The sequence below is a fragment of the Petromyzon marinus genome, chromosome 32 (genome assembly GCF_048934315.1).
Source record: "Petromyzon marinus isolate PM22_M1 ecotype Great Lakes invasive population chromosome 32, UKy_Petmar_22M1.pri1.0, whole genome shotgun sequence".
Lineage (NCBI taxonomy): Eukaryota > Metazoa > Chordata > Hyperoartia > Petromyzontiformes > Petromyzontidae > Petromyzon > Petromyzon marinus.
In genome coordinates, this window is record NC_133698.1 from 11,046,693 (window position 1) to 11,067,458 (window position 20,766).

The window sequence follows — 20,766 nt, forward strand, 5'->3', positions numbered from 1 at the left end:
ATATGCGACGTTTCAGGTAATGGCCCTTCTCCAGAGCACACGATGTGTCGAGCGTTTGTCACCTCCGCTGGTAGAGCTATCCGATGTACACGATGTAAGCCAACGGGGTGGTGTCTTGCATCCTAACGACACTTTGTCACGCGTGCGTAGGCGTGCTTTGCGAGCTGGGGGTCAGGAAGTGACCATCACTTTACCTCCAGGAGGACCAGGATGCTTTGCTCGAGCGTGTCCAGGGTGTGCTGCCGCGGGTCGTGGGAAGAGAGCCCCCGCCTCAGGCTGCCCAGAGACTCGCGGATCAGCTGTGACACGAGGGGCGAGGGGCAAGTACGCGGGTGGGTTTCATTATCGTCCCCCCTTTACCCAAAATGGGAAGGAAAATCACGCAATGGCGTCGTCTGGAAAGCTGATTAGCACGGTTGGCTACGTACGAAAGAAGTTCAACATACATACGTACGTAGCCAACCGTGTGACCAGCAAAAGGTTGTTGTGACGTCACTCACCGAGTGGTTGGCATGGACGTAGCTGTGGCTTGGCGAGTTATGTCCGGGCGAGCTGTGGCCCGAAGCATTGTGGCCGGGCGAGGTGAGGCCGGAGGGGCGGGCTGCCCCGTTGGAGAAACTTCTCCTCTGCGAGCGTCCCTCCTCCCCCTCCCTCCTCCGCAGCGTTGCCTCCCTCTGACAAAATACAAAACATTGGCAAAATCATTACCAAGCTGCAGCGTGAACGCAATTCGTTGGCACGCGTCGTGACGGGCACTGCAAGCTCCGACCATGTGCGTCCGGCTTCCGGTTGCCGAACAACTTTATAAGGTCGCGCTCATTCCTAACACAAAGTGCTTGCCACAAATGAACCACAACACCTTACTAATCTCGTCAAGGAGCATAAACCATCACGCAAATTTCGGTCGTCCTCGCAGCAGCGGCATTTCGCTCAGCCATCGAACAAAAGACTTCACTGCATCGTGCCTTCAGACGCGCTTCTACGGCCGTCTGGAATGCTCTTCCTTCCGATATTAGGAAGCCACTGGAGCTATGCACTTTTAAATAAAGATTGCCAACTAATTTCTGTACACATGCTTTTTGTGTTTAGTTTGTTGTGGAGAAGCGCACGCTTGGAATTACCACCGAGAGACATTACGTCGCGAAGTCTGTGAAGAGTCGCGTGTGGCTCCGGAGACACAGATTGCCGACTCCTGGGTTAGACCGTTAAGAAAAGTAAATAGGGCACCGCGGTGGCGAGATGTTAACTGCCTCGCCTGGTATGCAGGAGGACGTGAGTTTAATCCCGACCCTTGACAATGCCTGTATATTTGGAGTTTGCACGTTCTCCCCGTGGTCGTGTGGATTTTTCTCCGGGATCTCCGGTTGTTCCCTCCACGTTTAGACATCAACATGCGTTTTAGAGCATTTGGCTGTTTTACATTTCCACTTGATAAGCCACTTCTTTGAGCTGTCATTTGTGGCCAGGTCGCTTCTGAAAAAAGAGCTACGGAGCTCAGGTGGGCCTTACCTGGTAAAATAAAAAGAGTTTAGTTTCGTAAATGGGCTTGGACAGGACGCTTCGTAATGAGGGATTATTGCCGGTGGTCAAGACCAAGGATGGATTGGTGAACCGCCAGATGTTATCGGCAAGAGCACCTCCCCCCCGTCTCTCTAAAGACAGAAAGATGGGACGCTGTAACGCCAGCGCAACCGCGGTCACGTCACCGCACGGGGGGGGGCGCTGTCTCACCATGGCAACCGCTGGCTGGGGCCAAAAACGTCTCTTACCCTGAGCTCGGAGATGAGGGCGGATTTCTCTTCCAACTTCTTTTGCAATTCGGCCTGCAACAAAGAAAACAAAAACGCAACAACGCTTTGGGGCGAGCATGACCGCTGACGTGACAACGGCAGCGTCTCAAGAGCGCCGGACAAAAAAAAAAACACGATACGCACGCTTCCTGTTAGTTGATTTATCGTAGCCAATTCTGTGATCCGGTATATCTGTGTTTGGCTTCGTGCCGCGCGCCTCCGATTAGCACGGTTTGGGCTAAGTAACGGTGTGAAAGAAGTAATAGCCAGCGAAACATCCCGGTACTCGAACTGTAAATGTCGTGGGTTTTACTCTCCGACACACTGGGTGTGTGCTGAATTCGTAACTAATTGGCACATTCATATTTACGCGGTCTAACCTTTCACAAAAACATTCATCGTGAATACAGAAGTTTTAACGGCAAGAATTGCAGCACTTGAAAACGACTACGTGGCCTCGCCCGTACGAAAAAAAACAAACGCGGATGAAGCTTCCGGATAGCGAGCGGTGGGGAGCGCGCGAGGGGGCCCTTACGTTGTGATGCACGGCGCTCTCCCTCTCTATGTTGGCCCGCAGCAGCTCCTGCTTCGCCTGCAGCAGCGTGGCCTCCTGCTGCGTCAGACAGCTCCGCAGGCCATCCTGTGTGCCGGCAGGAAAACAAAAATAAACATCCCCCACCACCGCCAACGACGACCGCGATGCCGGCAAGCAACGGCTCACTCTTGCGAATGACGTCTTCACGTATCATTACGGTTATTACACCCACAGTATCATTACGGTTATTACACCCACAGTATCATTACGGTTATTACACCCACAGTATCATTACGGTTATTACACCCACAGTATCATTACGGTTATTACACCCACAGTATCATTACGGTTATTACACCCACAGTATCATTACGGTTATTACACCAACAGTATCATTACGGTTATCACACCCACAGTATCATTACGGTTATTACACCCACAGTATCATTACGGTTATTACACCCACAGTATCATTACGGTTATTACACCCACAGTATCATTACGGTTATTACACCCACAGTATCATTAAAGTTATTACACCCACAGTATAATTACGGTTATTACACCCACAGTATCATTAAAGTTATTACACCCACAGTATAATTACGGTTATTACACCCACGGTATCATTACGGTTATTACACCCACAGTATCATTACGGTTATTACACCCACAGTATCATTACGGTTATTACACCCACAGTATCATTACGGTTATTACACCCACAGTATCATTACGGTTATTACACCCCAGTATCATTACGGTTATTACACCCACAGTATCATTACGGTTATTACACCCACAGTATCATTACGGTTATTACACCCCAGTATCATTACGGTTATTACACCCACAGTATCATTACGGTTATTACACCCACAGTATCATTACGGTTATTACACCCACAGTATCATTACGGTTATTACACCCACAGTATCATTACGGTTATTACACCCACAGTATCATTACGGTTATTACACCCACAGTATCATTACGGTTATTACACCCACAGTATCATTACGGTTATTACACCCACAGTATCATTACGGTTATTACACCCACAGTATCATTACGGTTATTACACCCACAGTATCATTACAGTTATTACACCCACAGTATCTTTACGGTTATTACACCCCAGTATCATTACGGTTATTACACCCACAGTATCATTACGGTTATTACACCCACAGTATCATTACAGTTATTACACCCACAGTATCATTACAGTTATTACACCCACAGTATAATTACGATTATTACACCCACAGTATCATTACGGTTATTACACCCACAGTATCATTACAGTTATTACACCCACAGTATCATTACGGTTATTACACCCACAGTATTATTACTGTTATTACACCCACAGTATCATTACGGTTATTACACCCACAGTATCATTACGGTTATTACACCCCAGTATCATTACGGTTATTACACCCACAGTATCATTACGGTTATCACACCCACAGTATCATTACGGTTATTACACCCACAGTATCATTACGGTTATTACACCCACAGTATCATTACGGTTATTACACCCACAGTATCATTACGGTTATTACACCCACAGTATTATTACGGTTATTACACCAACAGTATCATTACAGTTATCACACCCACAATATCATTACAGTTATTACACCCACAGTATCATTACGGTTATTACACCCACAGTATCATTACGGTTATTACACCCACAGTATCATTACGGTTATTACACCCACAGTATTATTACAGTTATTACACCCACAGTATCATTACGGTTATTACACCCCAGTATCATTACGGTTATTACACCCACAGTATCATTACGGTTATTACACCCACAGTATCATTACGGTTATTACACCCCAGTATCATTACGGTTATCACACCCACAGTATTATTACGGTTATTACACCCACAGTATCATTACGGTTATTACACCCCAGTATCATTACGGTTATTACACCCACAGTATCATTACGGTTATTACACCCACAGTATCATTACGGTTATTACACCCACAGTATCATTACGGTTATTACACCCACAGTATTATTACGGTTATTACACCCACAGTATCATTACGGTTATCACACCCACAGTATCATTACGGTTATTACACCCACAGTATCATTACGGTTATTACACCCACAGTATTATTACGGTTATTACACCCACAGTATCATTACGGTTATTACACCCACAGTATCATTACGGTTATTACACCCACAGTAGTATTACAGTTATTACACCCCAGTATCATTACAGTTATCACACCCACAGTATCATTACGGTTATCACACCGGCAGTATGATTATGGTTATCATACCCACCGTATCATTACAGTTATTACACCCCAGTATCATTACGGTTATTACACCCACAGTATCATTACAGTCATTACACCCACAGTATCATTACGGTTATTACACCCCAGTATCATTACGGTTATTACACCCACAGTATACATTACGGTTATCACACCCGCAGTATCATTACGGTTATTACACCCGCAGTAGTAACCAGGGCGGCCTCCTGGATTCGAACGGAGAAAGCGCCAACGCGAGCGGCCTCACCACGACGCCCTTCGTGTGCACGCTCTCTTGTTTCCACTTCAAGACGTCTTGCTGGGGGGGGGGGGGAACGGGAGGGGGGGGGGCAATGGTTTTAGGAGAACAAATACGTCTCATCCAGCAGTGGATTGATCTCGGTAGACATTATCCCGTTTTGTACTCTTTCTCTTTTAGAACGAGGTAAGAGATTGCTGCCGGCTGAGCACTCTGACTTCGAAGCCAGCCGGCTACCCACGCAGCATTGTACGTTGGCCAGCTCTCACACCGAGCTGCCCGGGTTCGATTCCGAGACTTGGCTAACATCGGCGGTGAGTGATCTCTGCACCCACCAACCCAAGCTCACCAACTCGCACTCACCAGCGTGAAGTATGTTCAAACGACCCCCATGACTGACACGACTCTGGCGCGGGGGCTTCATGCAGCAGTGGATTGACAAGCGGCTGGAATTATATTCGTAATAATTAAAATAATTATCTCGGCGAGAGGCTAGCCTTGGAGAGACGCCCACCTTCAGGAGGTGACATTCCTCAGTGGCCTGATGCAGACGGCCCTGTAGGATGATCTGCAGGAAGAGGAGGCCCACGTCAGTTCACGGTTAAATCCCCACCGACAGCAAAAAGCAACGACAACAATTTAAATCTGCAGGACGTCTCAATCCCCGGCAGAATTTTTTGCGTGTGTTTAGTTTCTTGTCCTTCCCCCGCACCTCCGATTAGCAAGACTGTCTACGCTCGGTGTGAAAGGAGTTCAACATGCGTACGCACATTGCAACACGAGACGCTTCACAGCGGTGAAAAGCTACGTGAGGGTGGAATGGCGGTGGGATTAGGATCAGGGCAGGGACAGGAGGGAGAGGTGAGAGAGAGACATTGCGGCGCAGCGTGGGAAGCAGCGACGACAACAACAACAACGTGGCAACAACTACACGATACAATAACAACACAGCGACAACACAACAGCAACAACGAGCCCCAGGCACAGCCAGGGTAGCCAGAGCAGAACTATCGAGCCCCCGGGAATCTTCAAGGGGCCCCGAGCCCCTTCGCTATCCACTCCCGGCATGAGCTCTCTGCCCTTGTTTTTCGCGGGTGGGTGCAGATGTCTCTCCCCACTCACCGTCTTTTCCCAGGCGTTGTCCTCGGACAGCTGCAGCTGAAGCTCCTCTTCCTCCTCCTCGGAGAGAATTCCGTTGAGCAGCACGGCCTGGTGGGGCACACAAAGACGAAGATCCCCCGTCCAGCAGCACACACAAGCAGGAACGATCGCGAGACCTTTTTTTGTTCAAAATTATTTTCGTGTTATCTGATCAGCGGCGGCGGAGCAATAGAACCGACGATCGGTAGCATCATCGGTTGACTTCAACATCCGCATCGCAGCCCCGGCTCCAGTTACCTGCAGAGAGTTGAGCAGGTTCTGCACACTTCTCACATCAGCCTCCCAGCCGACAGCCTCCAGAAAGCCCCCTGCAACAAGACGCCACACAACATCATGGCGCACGTGTACACTCCCTGCCGCTTCTTAAACTGCTCATCTCGGATTTTGTCATCGGTTATTATTCCAGTAACCGTGGAACTTTTGGGCCTCAAGTTGGTGCCATGGTGACGTCATGGCACCCACTTAAGGACCCGGATGTGGAAGTTATTCCACGCGAGAGCAGAGCTTTTGTCAACACATGACGATGATAAAACGTTGGGACGAATTAATTAATAAATGTGGATAATCAGGACCCCCCTCCACACGTTAATGCGTACACGAGGGAGCTGGCCTGCACTTTTCAAATTCACATTTGCGAGTGTGAATTGTCGCACGACTGCGATAGTCTTACCGCCATCCTCGGAGTAAATGCGCAACCGCTCCTTCAACGTTGTCCGGCCTTGCTCCGATTGGCCGGACGTGTCGGTCACGTGATCCGCCGGGGCCACGGCGATTGGCTTCATTGACGTGGCATCGCATTGTGACCTGTGGCATAGAGACGGACGGCCCCACCGTTAAGTACGCACGTTTGCGGGTAAAACACAAGCCAATGCAAATCTTCCTGTAATTCCACGCAGCAAACTCTCCACCTTTTCCTGTATGGACACTCTTCAGCTTGTTTCATTGTCTTTGTCAATGTTTCATGTTGCTGGGCCCAGGTGTCATACATAGCAAGTGGTACACACCGATTAAAATAAACCATATTCTTTCGGACACGTCGCTGTGTTGATTGGCACTATGTTCAGACTTTCACAAGCACTCCAAAGCAGCTTTCCACCGTTTCTATCTCAGTCCACCGTAACAATGGCCTCGGTATACACGCTCCACTGCATTTTGCGGTTGGCAAAAAAATATCAACGCGTTCGTCAACAACACCGCGGCCTTGAAAAGAAAAGCAAATGAATGGGTGACGTTTCTGGGTGACGTTTCGGCCCCTCTTTTCCAGCACATCAAATAAGAAGGGCACCGCTTCGAATGCCACCCCTTGTACAATTTTCCTATTAAGAAACTCGTTGAGTTTTTTTGTCACTTGTGCTCCAATGCTGTTTTCAACAGTGCAGTTGTCTCTCTCCGACAGATAGCTTGAAAACCACTGAGCAAACTGATCGGACTACATGACTTATTTTGCTCACAGATTGGGCAAAGTAACACGTGCGTGCCTCGTGCACGTGTACGTGTACAGGATACGCACGCACCCTCGACAGAGCCGGAGAAATTCTCCCCCCTGGCATTTCGGTGAATTGAGACGATTCAAGATCTCGGTTCGATTCAGGAATCAATTGATTTTTTTGACACTGTGGTGAGTGTAAGCAGCCACTGCTGGCTGCAGGGGTCAAGGTCATCTCTTCCACCTTACTAGCAATAAATATTCATAATAAAAAAAGTATAATCTTCGATGCAGGTATTGTAAACTTAACGATCGATTACATCATGCATTGCTACCCCCTTAATCAAGATCATTATCATAATTGTCGCCGTCATACTACTATTGATTCATTGGAAGATGTTTTTGCAACGCACTCCTTATAAATTGAGAAAAGAGAGTCACACGAGAATGGGAAATACACGAAAAAACATAACAAAAAAATCCCTCTCTCAAAATCCAAGTTTGTCATTTTTGAAAGAGCATGACCTGACCTGGAGAGCGGCCAACAATGTTTATACGGAAAGAGAGATAACCCGCTCAGCGACCGCCACCTCACCGCCATCTGCGAGTCGAAAAAATCAAAAGCCAGTTTGCGAATACGGGAGTGTGCGCAACAGTGCGTGCTTGGGCAAGGCGAACAGAGGGAGTTGGGGATTGCAGGCCATTCACAATCCACGCGTTGTGGTGAATGGGTGGATTATCTGACGTGTCCGAATGAGCGTTCGTCTTCTGAAATTATTTATTGAGCAGATCAGAATGTGACGTGGAAAGAAGTCGGGGCACAGTGCGTGCGCGCGTGTGTGTGTGCACGCTTGCGAGCAGTCCTTTTCGTGTCCTTTACGTCTCTGGATTATGGGGACCCCAGCAATCAAACTGGCAGAAACTTTTTCGAGCGGAAGTCTGCATTAATGCCCTCACCCTTCAGTTGGAAAGCGTCAATAAAAATGCTCAACCAATCAAAAGTTCCCCCTCCACTGCACTTGGAGCCGTCATCTTTTCCACTGCAGACCGAACCCCGACAATATTTTCTCAGCCATCACGAGGTCTGTTATCAAACCTGCGCAGTGATACTGTAACAAAGTTCGACACAACACCGGTATCGGATCTCTGTACAAATCAATTCCTGCCGCCCCACTCACAGATGCCAATCCCCGGACAGGTGGAAACCCCCCTACAGCGCTCCCCCTGTGGTTACCGTGGCGACGCGGGCGTGTCCCCGGTGACCCCGTGACCCCGCTGACCCTCGTAGTGACGCACGCGATCACGGACGCTGCGGAAGGTCAGGGCGCTGGGGGAACTGGGAGTCTCGGGAAGTCCGGGGGGTGCGGAGTCCTCACTTTGTAGGGGGCATGGGGGGACCCTGAGGGAACAAAGACAGCTGTGGAAGAATGTCCTCTTTTATTTTAAGGCGCCACGGTGGCGAGATGCTATCTCCCTCGCTTGGTACCCAGGAGGCCGTGGGTTCGATCCTGACACTGACGATACCTGGAAATTGAGTTTGCACGTTCTCCCCATGGTCACGTGAATTTTCCTCCGGGGACCTCAGGTTTTTCCTTTCACATTTGGAATAAACATCAAGCATTTAAGAGTATTTGGCTGCTATACATTTCTGCTTGATGAGCCGATTCGTTCAGCTATCATTTGTGGCCAGGTCGCTTCTCAACAAGAGCTATATGGTTAAGTGGACGATAGGGTCAAGGTCCTGAACTTATTCCTTCTGACCGCTCCTTTCAATATGATTTTATCTTGCACGTGTACATTAATCGTATGCATCTCAGCCGGGTTCCCTGGGGTGTCCAAAGTGAGTTTGAAGCTTGATTAATGAGACTAAAAGACTTTAACCTCAGTCGGGCACTCCGTCATAACACTATACCTACGTCACCATATTGACTATTTGAATCCAATTCAAGTGACTCGACTTTAACTTAAATGTCTTTTCTCCAATCTTGTCCGTCCAAATACAAACTAAGTTGTGAAATGCCACACGCACCTAATGATCGCTAAACACGTCCCAGCTCATGTAGAGAACAAGTGCTATTTGTCAGCACCTATGAAGGCCGGAGCGGCATACTAGCGGGTGGGTGGCCAACACCACGCCAGACACCACACCAGGTACTCAATTGAGGCCGAGTCGACCTAAGGGAGGACCAGGACCAGTTCGGATCGTCACCGGTGTTGGGCATGAGCGGGAATCGAACTCAGGTCGGCTGGTTTTTAGTGCAGCGCAATAACCGCGACGCCATCACTCCCCACTACTGTGCTACGCACGCACATAAAACACATAAGGTCTCCAGCTTATAGCGAATCAGCAGCACTCTTTACGGCACGAGAAAAACGTTTACCAATCACCAGGCACGCGCAGCATGGCAATCGAGAGTGAATATCTGTAAACGCGGAGAAGCATGCTGTCGGGGGCCACGAGAACCGAAGTTTTAAACTTTAAATTATTGTATTTTTACCAGATAAGGCCCCACTGAGCATTAGAAAGACCTGGCCACAAATGATAGCTCAATGAAGTGGCTCATCACGTGGACATTTAAAGCAGCAGCCAAATACTCTGAACGCATCTCTCAAAATGTGGAGGGATAAACCAGAGGACCCGGAGAAAATTCCTCTCGACCACGGGCAGAGACACCGCAAACCCCAAACATACAGCAGGCGTCAGGGTCGGGATCGAACCCACGACCTCCTGCATACCACGCGAGGTAGTCAACATCTTGCCACCACGGCGCCTAAAATATTTGGCCGCAAGGGGGGAGCAGACGGCAACGTCGCCCCCCCCCCCCCGTTCACCACGGAGCCCGGACGTCGACGACGGCACCGCCAGCGCGTTCCCTCACCGGGCCTCGCAGATGGCAGCCGCGCTCTGCGCCATGGCAACGGCGGAGCGCGGCGCGCGATTGGCCATCGCCGTCGGCGACGAGGCCTCGCCCGCGCCGGAGCCTGAGTATCGGCGCCTCTGACTGGTCGGCTTGAAGTGAGCGGCCAGCGCAAGGACGACGCGCATGATTGGCTTCAGGTTGCCGTCGATGATGTCTGTGGAAGTGGGTAGCAGGGGGGAGTGGGTGGTTGAAAACTCAACACATTCACAAAGAATAATGTGGCCTTAAAAGGAACACTATATAATAGGTGATGTGTTGGTCAATAGCCCTTCCATTGCTTTACTATTTTATTTAGCAGGTAAGGCCTCCTGAGCTATTAGCTCATTTTCAGAAGCGACCTGGCCACAAATAACAGCTCAACGAAGTGGCTTATCACGTGCGGGAATTTATAGCAGCCAAATAATATAGACACATGTTTCTAAATGCGGAGTATCTTCGCAGACGGCCGTGTCGTCGCGCGGACTGACGGTGCCGCCGCTGCTGCTGCTGCTGCTGCTACTGCGCTATTGTTGCCGCGCCAGCGTCATCGCCGCGCCACTGCCCCGCTCACCTTGCGCAGACGTCTGGTGCAGACGCACGCCGCGGCTCGCGATGAAGCCCAGAACGGCCTCCACATTGTCCCTCGCCTCGTCCGCGGTGCTCGGCGTCTCGTGGACGTGCACGCGCACGCCCACTATGGGGAAGGGCGGGGGAGGGAGGAACCACAGACGAGAGGGGAAGGCGGCAGCAGCAGCCACGCTGTGAGCCTACGCTACCAACAATTGCCTGAGTTCTGCGACCCTCTATATGTTAAGGTGTTACCGGCCATTGAACGAGTGTTTACATGTGGGTGGAAACCGAAACACCCAAAGCAAACCCACGTATGCGAGAGAGAAACACTCTATCCCATACAGACGTAACAGATGGAGTGCACATTTTTGCTGTGCTGCTTTCTACTTGCAGAGCCAAGGTCCGGCTCCTCCTCGACGCCCACGGGGAAGGGAGTATCGCAACATTTGTGCGGTGATCCACCGTCCCTCACTGCCTTCAGTGTTGGATCATAGGCCACGTGCATGATCGCCACCACCACCTGGCTATAAAAAAAAATCTCGAAACCTTACTGTTTTCCCGCATCGAGGAGATACCCAATCAACTATCGCTACGACTGCCGTTCACATCGAGAGGACGCATGCTGGGTGTGACGGTCGTTTTTCGGCCTCTCTCCCCGCCGACGTAAAGAGCCCTGAGGATTCTCCGTGCGTCCAAAGAGACCGGCGGGGAAAGTGCTGGCGATAGCGAGCGCCTATTAAAGCCAGCATGGCACCAAGCCGAGCCGCCATCGTCTTCTCAGTGCTATTACGCATCGCTGTACGACTTACGCGCCACAAAAGCAGCTCTGTGGCGCGCAGGAGCCACTGAACGTTTGTGCTACAAGGCATCGCGTCGCCACGGGACGACGCCACTTCACTTCGGAAGTGGCCTCGCCCTTCGCCAAGAGAACGGCCTGGGAAGAAGACGTGACTCGAGCGGGCCCCACGGCCGCACGGGGGAGCACGCGTTGCGACTGGACCTCCAGAGGAGTGTTTGTCGCATGACAATACAACCGAAAAGGGTTAGGGCCTCGCAGCTGGGATACGTATCATTTGGCAAAGAGGACCAAAGTTGACTCGATGGGCAGTCATTGAACTGAGATCATCAACTCACTGCGTGTGACATCTCACGTTTAAACACGGGTAACTGAAACTTGTATTACAATTTAAGAATGCAGCGAGCGGTGCCATGACACGGGCATTTCAAACGCCTTTGAACCATCGAGCCACCACCACCTCCTCCTCCCCTTGCTCTCACATGTAGCAGGTGCAGTCCATTAAGAGTCTCAATGAAAGCAATCCCATTGGCCACCTCCGCATGCCGCTGAACATAGCACGGCCTTTGTTCCACCAGCACCACCCCGACCATGTGATGCTTACGGCTGGCAAAAACATCATCGGCACGAGATAACACGAGCACGCACAAACATAGACAAAGATCCCCTGTGTACCCTTAAAAGACTGTTGGGGTAAGGGTTGTTCGCGAACACCTATGAAGGCTGGAAAGGCACACGAGGGGGTGGGTGGCCAGCACCACGCCCGGCCGCCTTTGTCTCCCCAGTGGCGATGTTCACACACCGCACCAGATACACATATAAGGCTGAGTCGACCTAGGGGAGGCCCAGGACAGGTTCAGATATTCGTCACTGGTGTTGGCCGTGAGTGGGAATTGAACTTGGGTCGCCGGGTTCGTAGCGTAACGCGATAACCGCTACACACCGGAAGAAAACCCGCATGTACGAGTGGGAAAATCTCTATCCCATACAGATGTAACAGCCAGAGTCCACACATTTTCTGCACTGCCTTCTCCATATCTCTGTATTCCTATTTCCGTCTCTGTGTCCGTATGTCAGTCTCAATGTTAGTATTCCCGTGTCCCCGCATCTCCGTGCCCCCATGTCCCCATAACAGTAACCCCATGTCCATGTCTCTGCGTCCCCATGTCGCCGCGTGTCTCGCGTGTCTCGCATGTCCCTGTGTCTCTATGTCAGTGTCCGTGTGTCCCCGTGTGTCCCCGTGTGTCCCCGTGTGTCCCCGTGTGTCTCCGCGTGTCGCCGTACGGAGCGCCAGTAGAAGGTTGGCGAGCGCCGTGCCATCCCTCATGTCCGCTCGCAGCTCTCGGATGGGCGCCGCTCCTGCCACGCGGCGCAGCTGCCCGTTCACCCAGCACACGTACGCCTGCAGCTGGGACTGCATGCACACAAAGACGAAGATCCCCCAATATTGCCTTTTTAGCAAACGTTTAGGGAAAGCATTGTTCGCGAATAGCACCTATGCAGGCCAGGCACGGCGCACGAGGGGGTGGGTGGCCAGCACCACACCCGACCGCCTTTGTCTCCCCAGTGGCGATGTTTACACACCGCACCAAGTACTCATTTGAGGTCGAGTCGATCTAGGAGCGGCCCAGGACCAGTTCAGATAATCGTCACTGGTGTTGACCGTGAGCAGGAATCGGGTCGCTGGGTTCGTAGCGCAGCGCGCTAACCACGACACTACGGCACCCTTCTTCAACACACAACCATACTCGCACACACACACACGTAGGTATACACGTGGCTAGGAATCGAACCCAGCATCCCATCTCGTCGGCTCAAACGATCGCACACCTCCATTGATTAACGTTCCATTGACCCTGACCTCCTCAGACAGTGACTCCCACAGACGTTGAGTGCTATGGATTTGGTGTCGAATGACACCAACCCGACCCTGGGCTGTGAGGCCCTGACCCTGCCTGCACGAGGCATAACGGTGGCAGTGGCTGTGGCGGTGGTGGTATAGGTGACATTCGAAGCAAGGGAAATTGGGACCAGATGGTAACCATGGTAACTGGTCACATGGGGGGGGGGCGGGTAGCTGGAGTTTGTAGAAGGTTGGGGGGAGGGAGTGGTGGTGTGGTACCAGGGCAGGAGGCAGGAAGGTGATTAGCCAAAACAGCCGCAGCTGTTATCTTCCTGACCATAAGCCATTTCATACGGAAGTTATTTTAAAGGCTCGATACTTACGCCATACAGGACCAGGATTATGGGCTCTTAAAGGTTGGAAGCTTTCGCTGTACAGGACTAGAATCATGGGGTTCTTAAAGGCTGGGTACTTTTGCTGTACAGGACTAGAATCATGGGGCTCTTAGAGGCTGGATACTTTTGCTGTACAGGACCAGGATTATAGGTCTCTTAAAGGTTGGATACTTTCGATGTACAGGACTACGATCACGGGGCTCTTAGAGGCTAGGCAAGCGGCTGGATGACTTTTATATTAATCCATCTGTGGAGTTGCTGTCTCCTGCTGTGCGTGGGGTTTCTCCGATCACTTCGGTTTCCTTGATTCAGAATTTGTTCATTTTTGGGAGAGATTGTGCACGTGCCATGTCCAGTTTCCCTCCCACACGAAGCCAAACACTCATTAATGGTGTTGGCCAAACATCTGAACGCAGCAGGATCCTCCTGATAAAAAGCCTTTAGACTCAGCAAAGATAACTAATAATCATAATAATGTACACTGCTGGATAAACGCCTTCCCCACACCGTGTTAATTATAGAGGTCATCTTGCCATACTTCCCCATGCTGCTCAGTGAGGGCCGGTGGTGTGGGTATCGCACGCCACCGACGCTAGCCTTGGGCCCAAATCCAACTCGGCTAGCCGTGTTCACAGCACGGTGCGCTAGCCACTGCGCCACCGCCACCCTCTGATAAAGGGCATTGTGTATAACGTAACAAAGCAGCCTTCTTACAGGACGGCTTAAAGTTCTGCATCACGCAAGCTCCCGAACGGCCGGCGCCGCACAAATCGCGTTGCTGCGCTAAGTTTGAACCTGAGTTTCCCCGCTCGCACGTCTCTCCCTTGCAATAGACTCCGGGTCTCAATGAGCTCTCACCTGTTTACAAAGGTAATTTTTCCATGCGTGTTTACGGATATCTTTGTAAGTGTATGGGTCACCATGTACGTATGTTTATGTACGTGTCTCTATGTAAGTTACGGGGTTGTATGCAAGTCTATAGGTTTGCCGCTTGTGCAGTTTAGCTCACTTCATTACTCTAAATGTAACGTTAAGCTTATCAACCGCAAAAAATGTAAACAATTAACAGACGATTAAATGCATCATGAATATAAGTCAATTATAACCTGTGCATCGATACATCAGTACATACATCTTGAGGGAAACTTGCTCACACACGAGTTAATACATCTGCAGTGCAGCCTTCCTTTCATACATTTGCATCCAAAATATATTTCCATAGAAATGTGGAATTTCCAACACTGGCCACTTATGGATGTGAGCACTGTCCCGCTCACGTTTGAGCAACTTTTACAACAACAACTAAATATTCAACACGTTCGCCCATAACACTGTGGCTGGAGTGGTCTCCAGCGCTGTCCTACCAGACAGTCTCGTCCCTTCACCTGATGAAGGCCGCTTGTGTTGTGGCCGAAACGTCGTGAGAATATTGTGTTATTTTATTTTATCAATTTATTATTTTATTCTCATTCTACGTGACTTTACCGAAAGAACCAAAGAAGATGAATCATTGCAGTCACGAAAGCTTTAAATCGAAATTCATGTAAAGTTTACTGAGCTACATAGCTCTTTTTCAGAAGCGACCTGTCCACAAATGATAACTCCACAGAGTCGCTTATCGCGGGGAAATTTATAGCAGCCATCTAGCCTATAAACGCATGATTATAAATGTGGAGGGAAACGCTAGAGGACCCGGAGAAAAATCCACGCGACCACGGGGAGACAGAGACACCGCAAACTCCAAATACACAGCAGGCGTCAGGGTCGGGGTCGAACCCACGACCTCCTGCATACCAAGCGAGGTAGTTAACATCTCACCACCGCGACGTCCATGTAGTGAGGCCAGCACTCTACACAGCAACACTCTACCTCGTTTGCCTCTCTACGTGCTGTGAAGAAGGGCCATGCCCGAAACGTCGTATATTATATACTTTTGGAGACCACAAACACACACACACACAAGTGCTGTTGTTGTTATTGAGGAACATGCCGAGTATGTTCATTGTACTTGTGCCCCACAGTCCACTGTCAATGCACCAGCACCTCCGGTTATTTCTGTTGACGATTGTAAATAACCAAAATGTCAAGTCTTGCAGGCCTCTAATAATCGTTGGTTTAAGCATTACCGTTTCTCCTGCAATTTCTAATTATACTGCAATCCGCTGTCATTCAAAACAGACAGCCGTTAAGTACACGTTTCCCCCAACATATTTTATCAGCCAAGGCTCTTGAAGCGTTACGACATTGTGATTAAGCATTACCAGTCACTCCTCTAAATGTATTCATAGGTTTCCACTTCAGTGAACTCGGACAATACAACAATGTTAATTTAAAATAAACAATGGCTTTGTTTTCTTTCGCTGGAAAGGAAGATCACGGCGTTGCGGCTTAAGCTACTGCAGTCGAAACACCTCAATTACTCAGACCGCTTCATGCCCTCGCTTGTGTTCAAGTTGAAATCGTTGCCTTAAAGACCCTGCCACACAAAGCCCTTCATGCCCTGGACACCCAAACCCCACAGCTCATCACCCTCCACCTCGTCCTCCACCTCGTCCTCCACCTCCTCTATGGTCTTCCACCCCGAGCAAAACTCGCAGCGTCGTTATCCTCTGCTGTCAATCGCTCGCCACGCTCAGAGATTTGTACTTACATTCGCAACAGCTCTCGGCAAAATTTTATCCGCTACGCTGCCAATTCACATCCAATTGCATCACTCTGATTATGTAACATGCGCGCGTGCAGTGTCACGAACACCACTTCGCTTTGCTGTCCTTCCCCGCACCTCCGCTTAGCACCGTTGGCTAAGTACGGTGCGAAAGAAGTTCAACGTGCGTACCACTTCCCAAATTAAGAGGACAAAACGGCGTAAGTGGGCTCTGTACCTCCGTAATCTCGCCCTCGACGGAGACGCTCTTGGAGCGTGGGTGCATTTCGCTCGCTCGCTACGCCCGGCAGAAACCCGGTGGATGTCGTTATAGTCGTGACGGACGGACGGCGTGGAGGCTTCCCCTTCGGACCTTCGTCACTTTGCGCAGCGCTGCCCTCTCAGATTAAGGAACTTGCTCTCTCTCTCTCTCTTCTCCCTGTCGCTCTCACTCCCACCCTCTCTCCCTCCCGTGCGAGCATCCACCAATCGCAAGGGTCCCTTTCCCAGCCACATTCTCAAAACATCACTTCCTCCCCCTCCTTCCTTCCCTTATCGCTCTCCCTCCCTCGCCCTCCCTTCCTCATTCGTAGGTTTTTTTTTCTCTTTTCTAGAAGTGGCACTCCCCGGGGAGTGAAAACACATGGCAGTCAGCCGGCTCTGCAAAGACGCCGCCTGTCCCGAGATCTGCCCGAAGCCCACCGATGGGATGCACGAAAACCCAAGAGACGCAGAGATGGTGTTGGACTTCTCTGACTGCACCTGCCCCTGCAGCTGCCTGTCTCTCTTCCCCGTTAACTAAAAACACACCAGGCTGGGTCGTGTGCCCTGCTGGACTTTTTCTATGGCTCTCCGTTACTCTCGCACTCTCACACTCTCAGTCCTGTCTCTCCCCCCTTTGTGCTCCACCCACTCAACCACGCGTGTCTCTCTCGCTCTCTGATAAAGGCACGTAACGATTTAGCCGCCCCGACTCTAGCATGGTCATGATCCACGGCCGGGAATTGATTCGAGAATTGGTTTTGTTGTCATCATCTTTACCGTCCCCTTGGTATTATTTCTAGTGTTTTTTTGTAAAAAAATAAAATCTCGGTTACACATTTTGTTTCCGAGCAAAAACGTACACACCACTATACAAGATGGACCCACTTTCAAAGCAGTACATTTCACGATGGCAACATGTTACAATTAATTCTAGATTTAAAGCTTTCGTGACTGCTAGGATCCATACTCTTTGGTTCTACTGGGTACAATTACACAAAAAGTTACAAACGGTTTAATGAGTTATCAAGTTTTACTAACCATTTTATAAATGCTCTACGTGCCCTCCACCTGCTGTACGGACAACATCGAGACGATAGTTGAATTCGTCCCAAACGCCTCTCTTCTCACGTTTCCCTCTGAGGTGCGTGGTCGCCCTGTGCTCTTCCCCTTACATAAACAGCCTGCTTCCTCAAATTGTCGGTACCAACGACGAACGCTCTTTGACATTGGCGGATCAATGCCAAAACGCCGTTGAAACGCACGCTGCACCAGTCTTGCTGAGCTGCAGAACGCAAAACGCCCCTTGTGTTTGCGGGGCCACCTTCTTGCGAATGACTGAGGCTAAGGGCTGTTTGTGCGCTGGGAGAGGCATCTAGCGGTAATCATTTGAAACTCTATGTCCCGCCCTTTCAAGTGGTAAGAGTTTCATAGGCGGTTCGTGGTTGCAGAGATATAGCGATTTCAAATCGGGTCCATCTTTTTTAAACAGCCTGTATATCATGCGCACAGATAAAGCAGCAGTCCTGCAATTTCCCTCTGACCTCCACTAGAGGGTGAGCGCCACAAGAGAGTATTTTCTGCCTACCCTTCCACACTGGCCAGACGGCATGAAACAAGTACGAGTAGCCACACTTTACCCCACCACGCACCACTTGCCAATCGATTATCGGCGATGTCCCTATTTATACTGCTGGGTGAACCGAGGCGGTTGGGGTTTAACGGAAACCTAACCCTCTCTTTCGACTGCCACACCGGGAGATGGAATCGAACCGACGACGTCTGCATCGCAAATCCAGTGTGCTCGCCATTACGCCACGGCAGCACATACAGTGGGGGAAAAAAAAGTATTTGCTCCCCTGCTGATTTTGTACATTTGCCCACTGACAAAGAAATGATCAGCCTATAATTTTAATGGTAGGTTTATTTGAACAGTGAGAGACAGAATAACAACAACAAAATCCAGAAAAACGCATGTCAAAAATGTTATAAATTGATTTGCATTTCAATGAGGGAAATAAGCATTTGACCCCCTCTCAATCAGAAAGATTTCTGGCTCCCAGGTGTCTTTTATACAGGTAACGAGCTGAGATTAGGAGCACACTCTTAAAGAGAGTGCTCCTAATCTCAGCTTGTGACCTGTATAAAAGACACCTGTCCACAGAAGCAATCAATCAAATTCCAAACTCTCCACCATGGCCAAGACCAAAGAGCTGTCCAAGGATGTCAGGGACAAGATTGTAGACCTACACAAGGCTGGAATGGGCTACAAGACCATTGCCAAGCTGCTTGGTGAGAAAGTGACAACAGTTGGTGCGATTATTCGCAAATGGAAGAAACACAAAGAACTGTCAATCTCCCTCGGCCTGGGGCTCCATGCAAGATCTCACCTCGTGGAGTTGCAATGATCATGAAAACGGTGAGGAATCCGCCCAGAACTACACGGGAGGATCTTGTCAATGATCAAGGCAGCTGGGACCATAGTCACTAAAAAACAATTGGTAACACACTACGCTGTGAAGGACTGAAATCATGCAGCGCCCGCAAGGTCCCCCTGCTCAAGAAAGCACATATACATGCCCGTCTGAAGTCTGCCAATGAACATCTGAATGATTCAGAGGACAATTGGGTGAAAGTGTTGTGGTCAGATGAGACCAAAATGGAGCTCTTTGGCATCAACTCAACTCGCCGTGTTTGGAGGAGGAGGAATGCTGCCTATGACCCCAAGAACACCATCCCCACCGTCAAAACATGGAGGTGGAAACATTATGCTTTGGGGGTGTTTTTCTGCTGAGGGGACAGGACAACTTCACCGCATCAAAGGGACGATGGACGGGGCCATCTACCGTCAAATCTTGGTGAGAACCTCCTTCCCTCAGCCAGGGCATGAAAATGGGTCGTGGATGGGTATTCCAGTATGACAATGACCCAAAACACACGGCCAAGGCAACAAAGGAGTGGCTCAAGAAGCAAATTAAGGTCCTGGAGTGGCCTAGCCAGTCTCCAGACCTTAATCCCATAGAAAATCTGTGGAGGGAGCTGAAGGTTCGAGTTGCCAAACGTCAGCCTCGAAACCTTAATGACTTGGAGAAGATCTGCAAACAGGAGTGGGACAAAATCCCTCCTGAGATGTGTGCAAACCTGGTGGCCAACTACAAGAAACGTCTGACCTCTGTGATTGCCAACAAGGGTTTTGCCACCAAGTACTAAGTCATGTTTTGCAGAGGGGTCAAATACTTATTTCCCTCATTAAAATGCAAATCAATTTATAACATTTTTGACATGCGTTTTTCCGGATTTTTTCGTTATTATTCTGTCTCTCACTGTTCAAATAAACCTACCATTAAAATTATAGACTGATCATTTCTTTGTCAGTGGGCAAACGTACAAAATCAGCAGGGGATCAAATACTTTTTTCCCTCACTGTAATGTACATCATCGTCATCATCAAGAATCCACTGCCACATTTCTTCATTTGTTTCCACTTTCCTATGTCTTGTGCCAATATGCTCAAGTAGTGGCCACATCTTTCTGGCACCGATCTCTTACGATGTCGTCGTCAAGCCATTCTCTGTTAAGGTCTTCCTCTCGTTCCCGCAGTGGTGCACAGGCTGAGTGGGAGAGGGAATGGGCTGACTGCAAGGATTCGGAGCTGATTGGACTTGCAGAAGACTGCTACCTACCAGTGGTGTCAAGATCCGCCTCTGTGGAGGAGCCTCGTGAAATATTTTGGAGGCAGTCGCCCACCAACAACAAAAGGAGAAGCATTACTCACAATGGGCAGAGCACCGGGTGGCTAAAACACAGCAAGTTGGCACAGTGATGAGCACAGGTGATAGTGCACCTGCCAGTCATCTAAGTTAGTTACCTCACAAGGCCTG

The 20,766-nt window shown here is 49.8% G+C and overlaps 1 protein-coding gene across 4 annotated transcripts in view; it reads right to left on the reverse strand.

Moving 5' to 3' along the window:
- DIXDC1 (DIX domain containing 1) overlaps positions 1-20,766 on the reverse strand; it is a 30,962-nt gene that overhangs the window by 5,514 nt on the left and 4,682 nt on the right. For 2 of the 4 annotated variants that reach the window (XM_032964596.2, XM_032964594.2), the window contains 13 exons: positions 13,027-13,156; positions 10,948-11,070; positions 10,356-10,551; positions 8,711-8,875; positions 6,721-6,854; positions 6,288-6,358; positions 6,012-6,098; positions 5,404-5,457; positions 4,899-4,949; positions 2,326-2,430; positions 1,770-1,823; positions 501-674; positions 195-299 (listed from right to left, as the gene is read on the reverse strand). In XM_032964596.2, coding sequence (XP_032820487.1) covers positions 195-299; positions 501-674; positions 1,770-1,823; positions 2,326-2,430; positions 4,899-4,949; positions 5,404-5,457; positions 6,012-6,098; positions 6,288-6,358; positions 6,721-6,854; positions 8,711-8,875; positions 10,356-10,551; positions 10,948-11,070; positions 13,027-13,156 — 1,449 coding nt within the window. Of the gene's footprint in view, positions 1-194; positions 300-500; positions 675-1,769; positions 1,824-2,325; positions 2,431-4,898; positions 4,950-5,403; positions 5,458-6,011; positions 6,099-6,287; positions 6,359-6,720; positions 6,855-8,710; positions 8,876-10,355; positions 10,552-10,947; positions 11,071-13,026; positions 13,157-16,862; positions 17,075-20,766 lie in introns of those variants that run through there. The other 2 variants (XM_032964595.2, XM_032964597.2) reach the window with 2 other exon arrangements.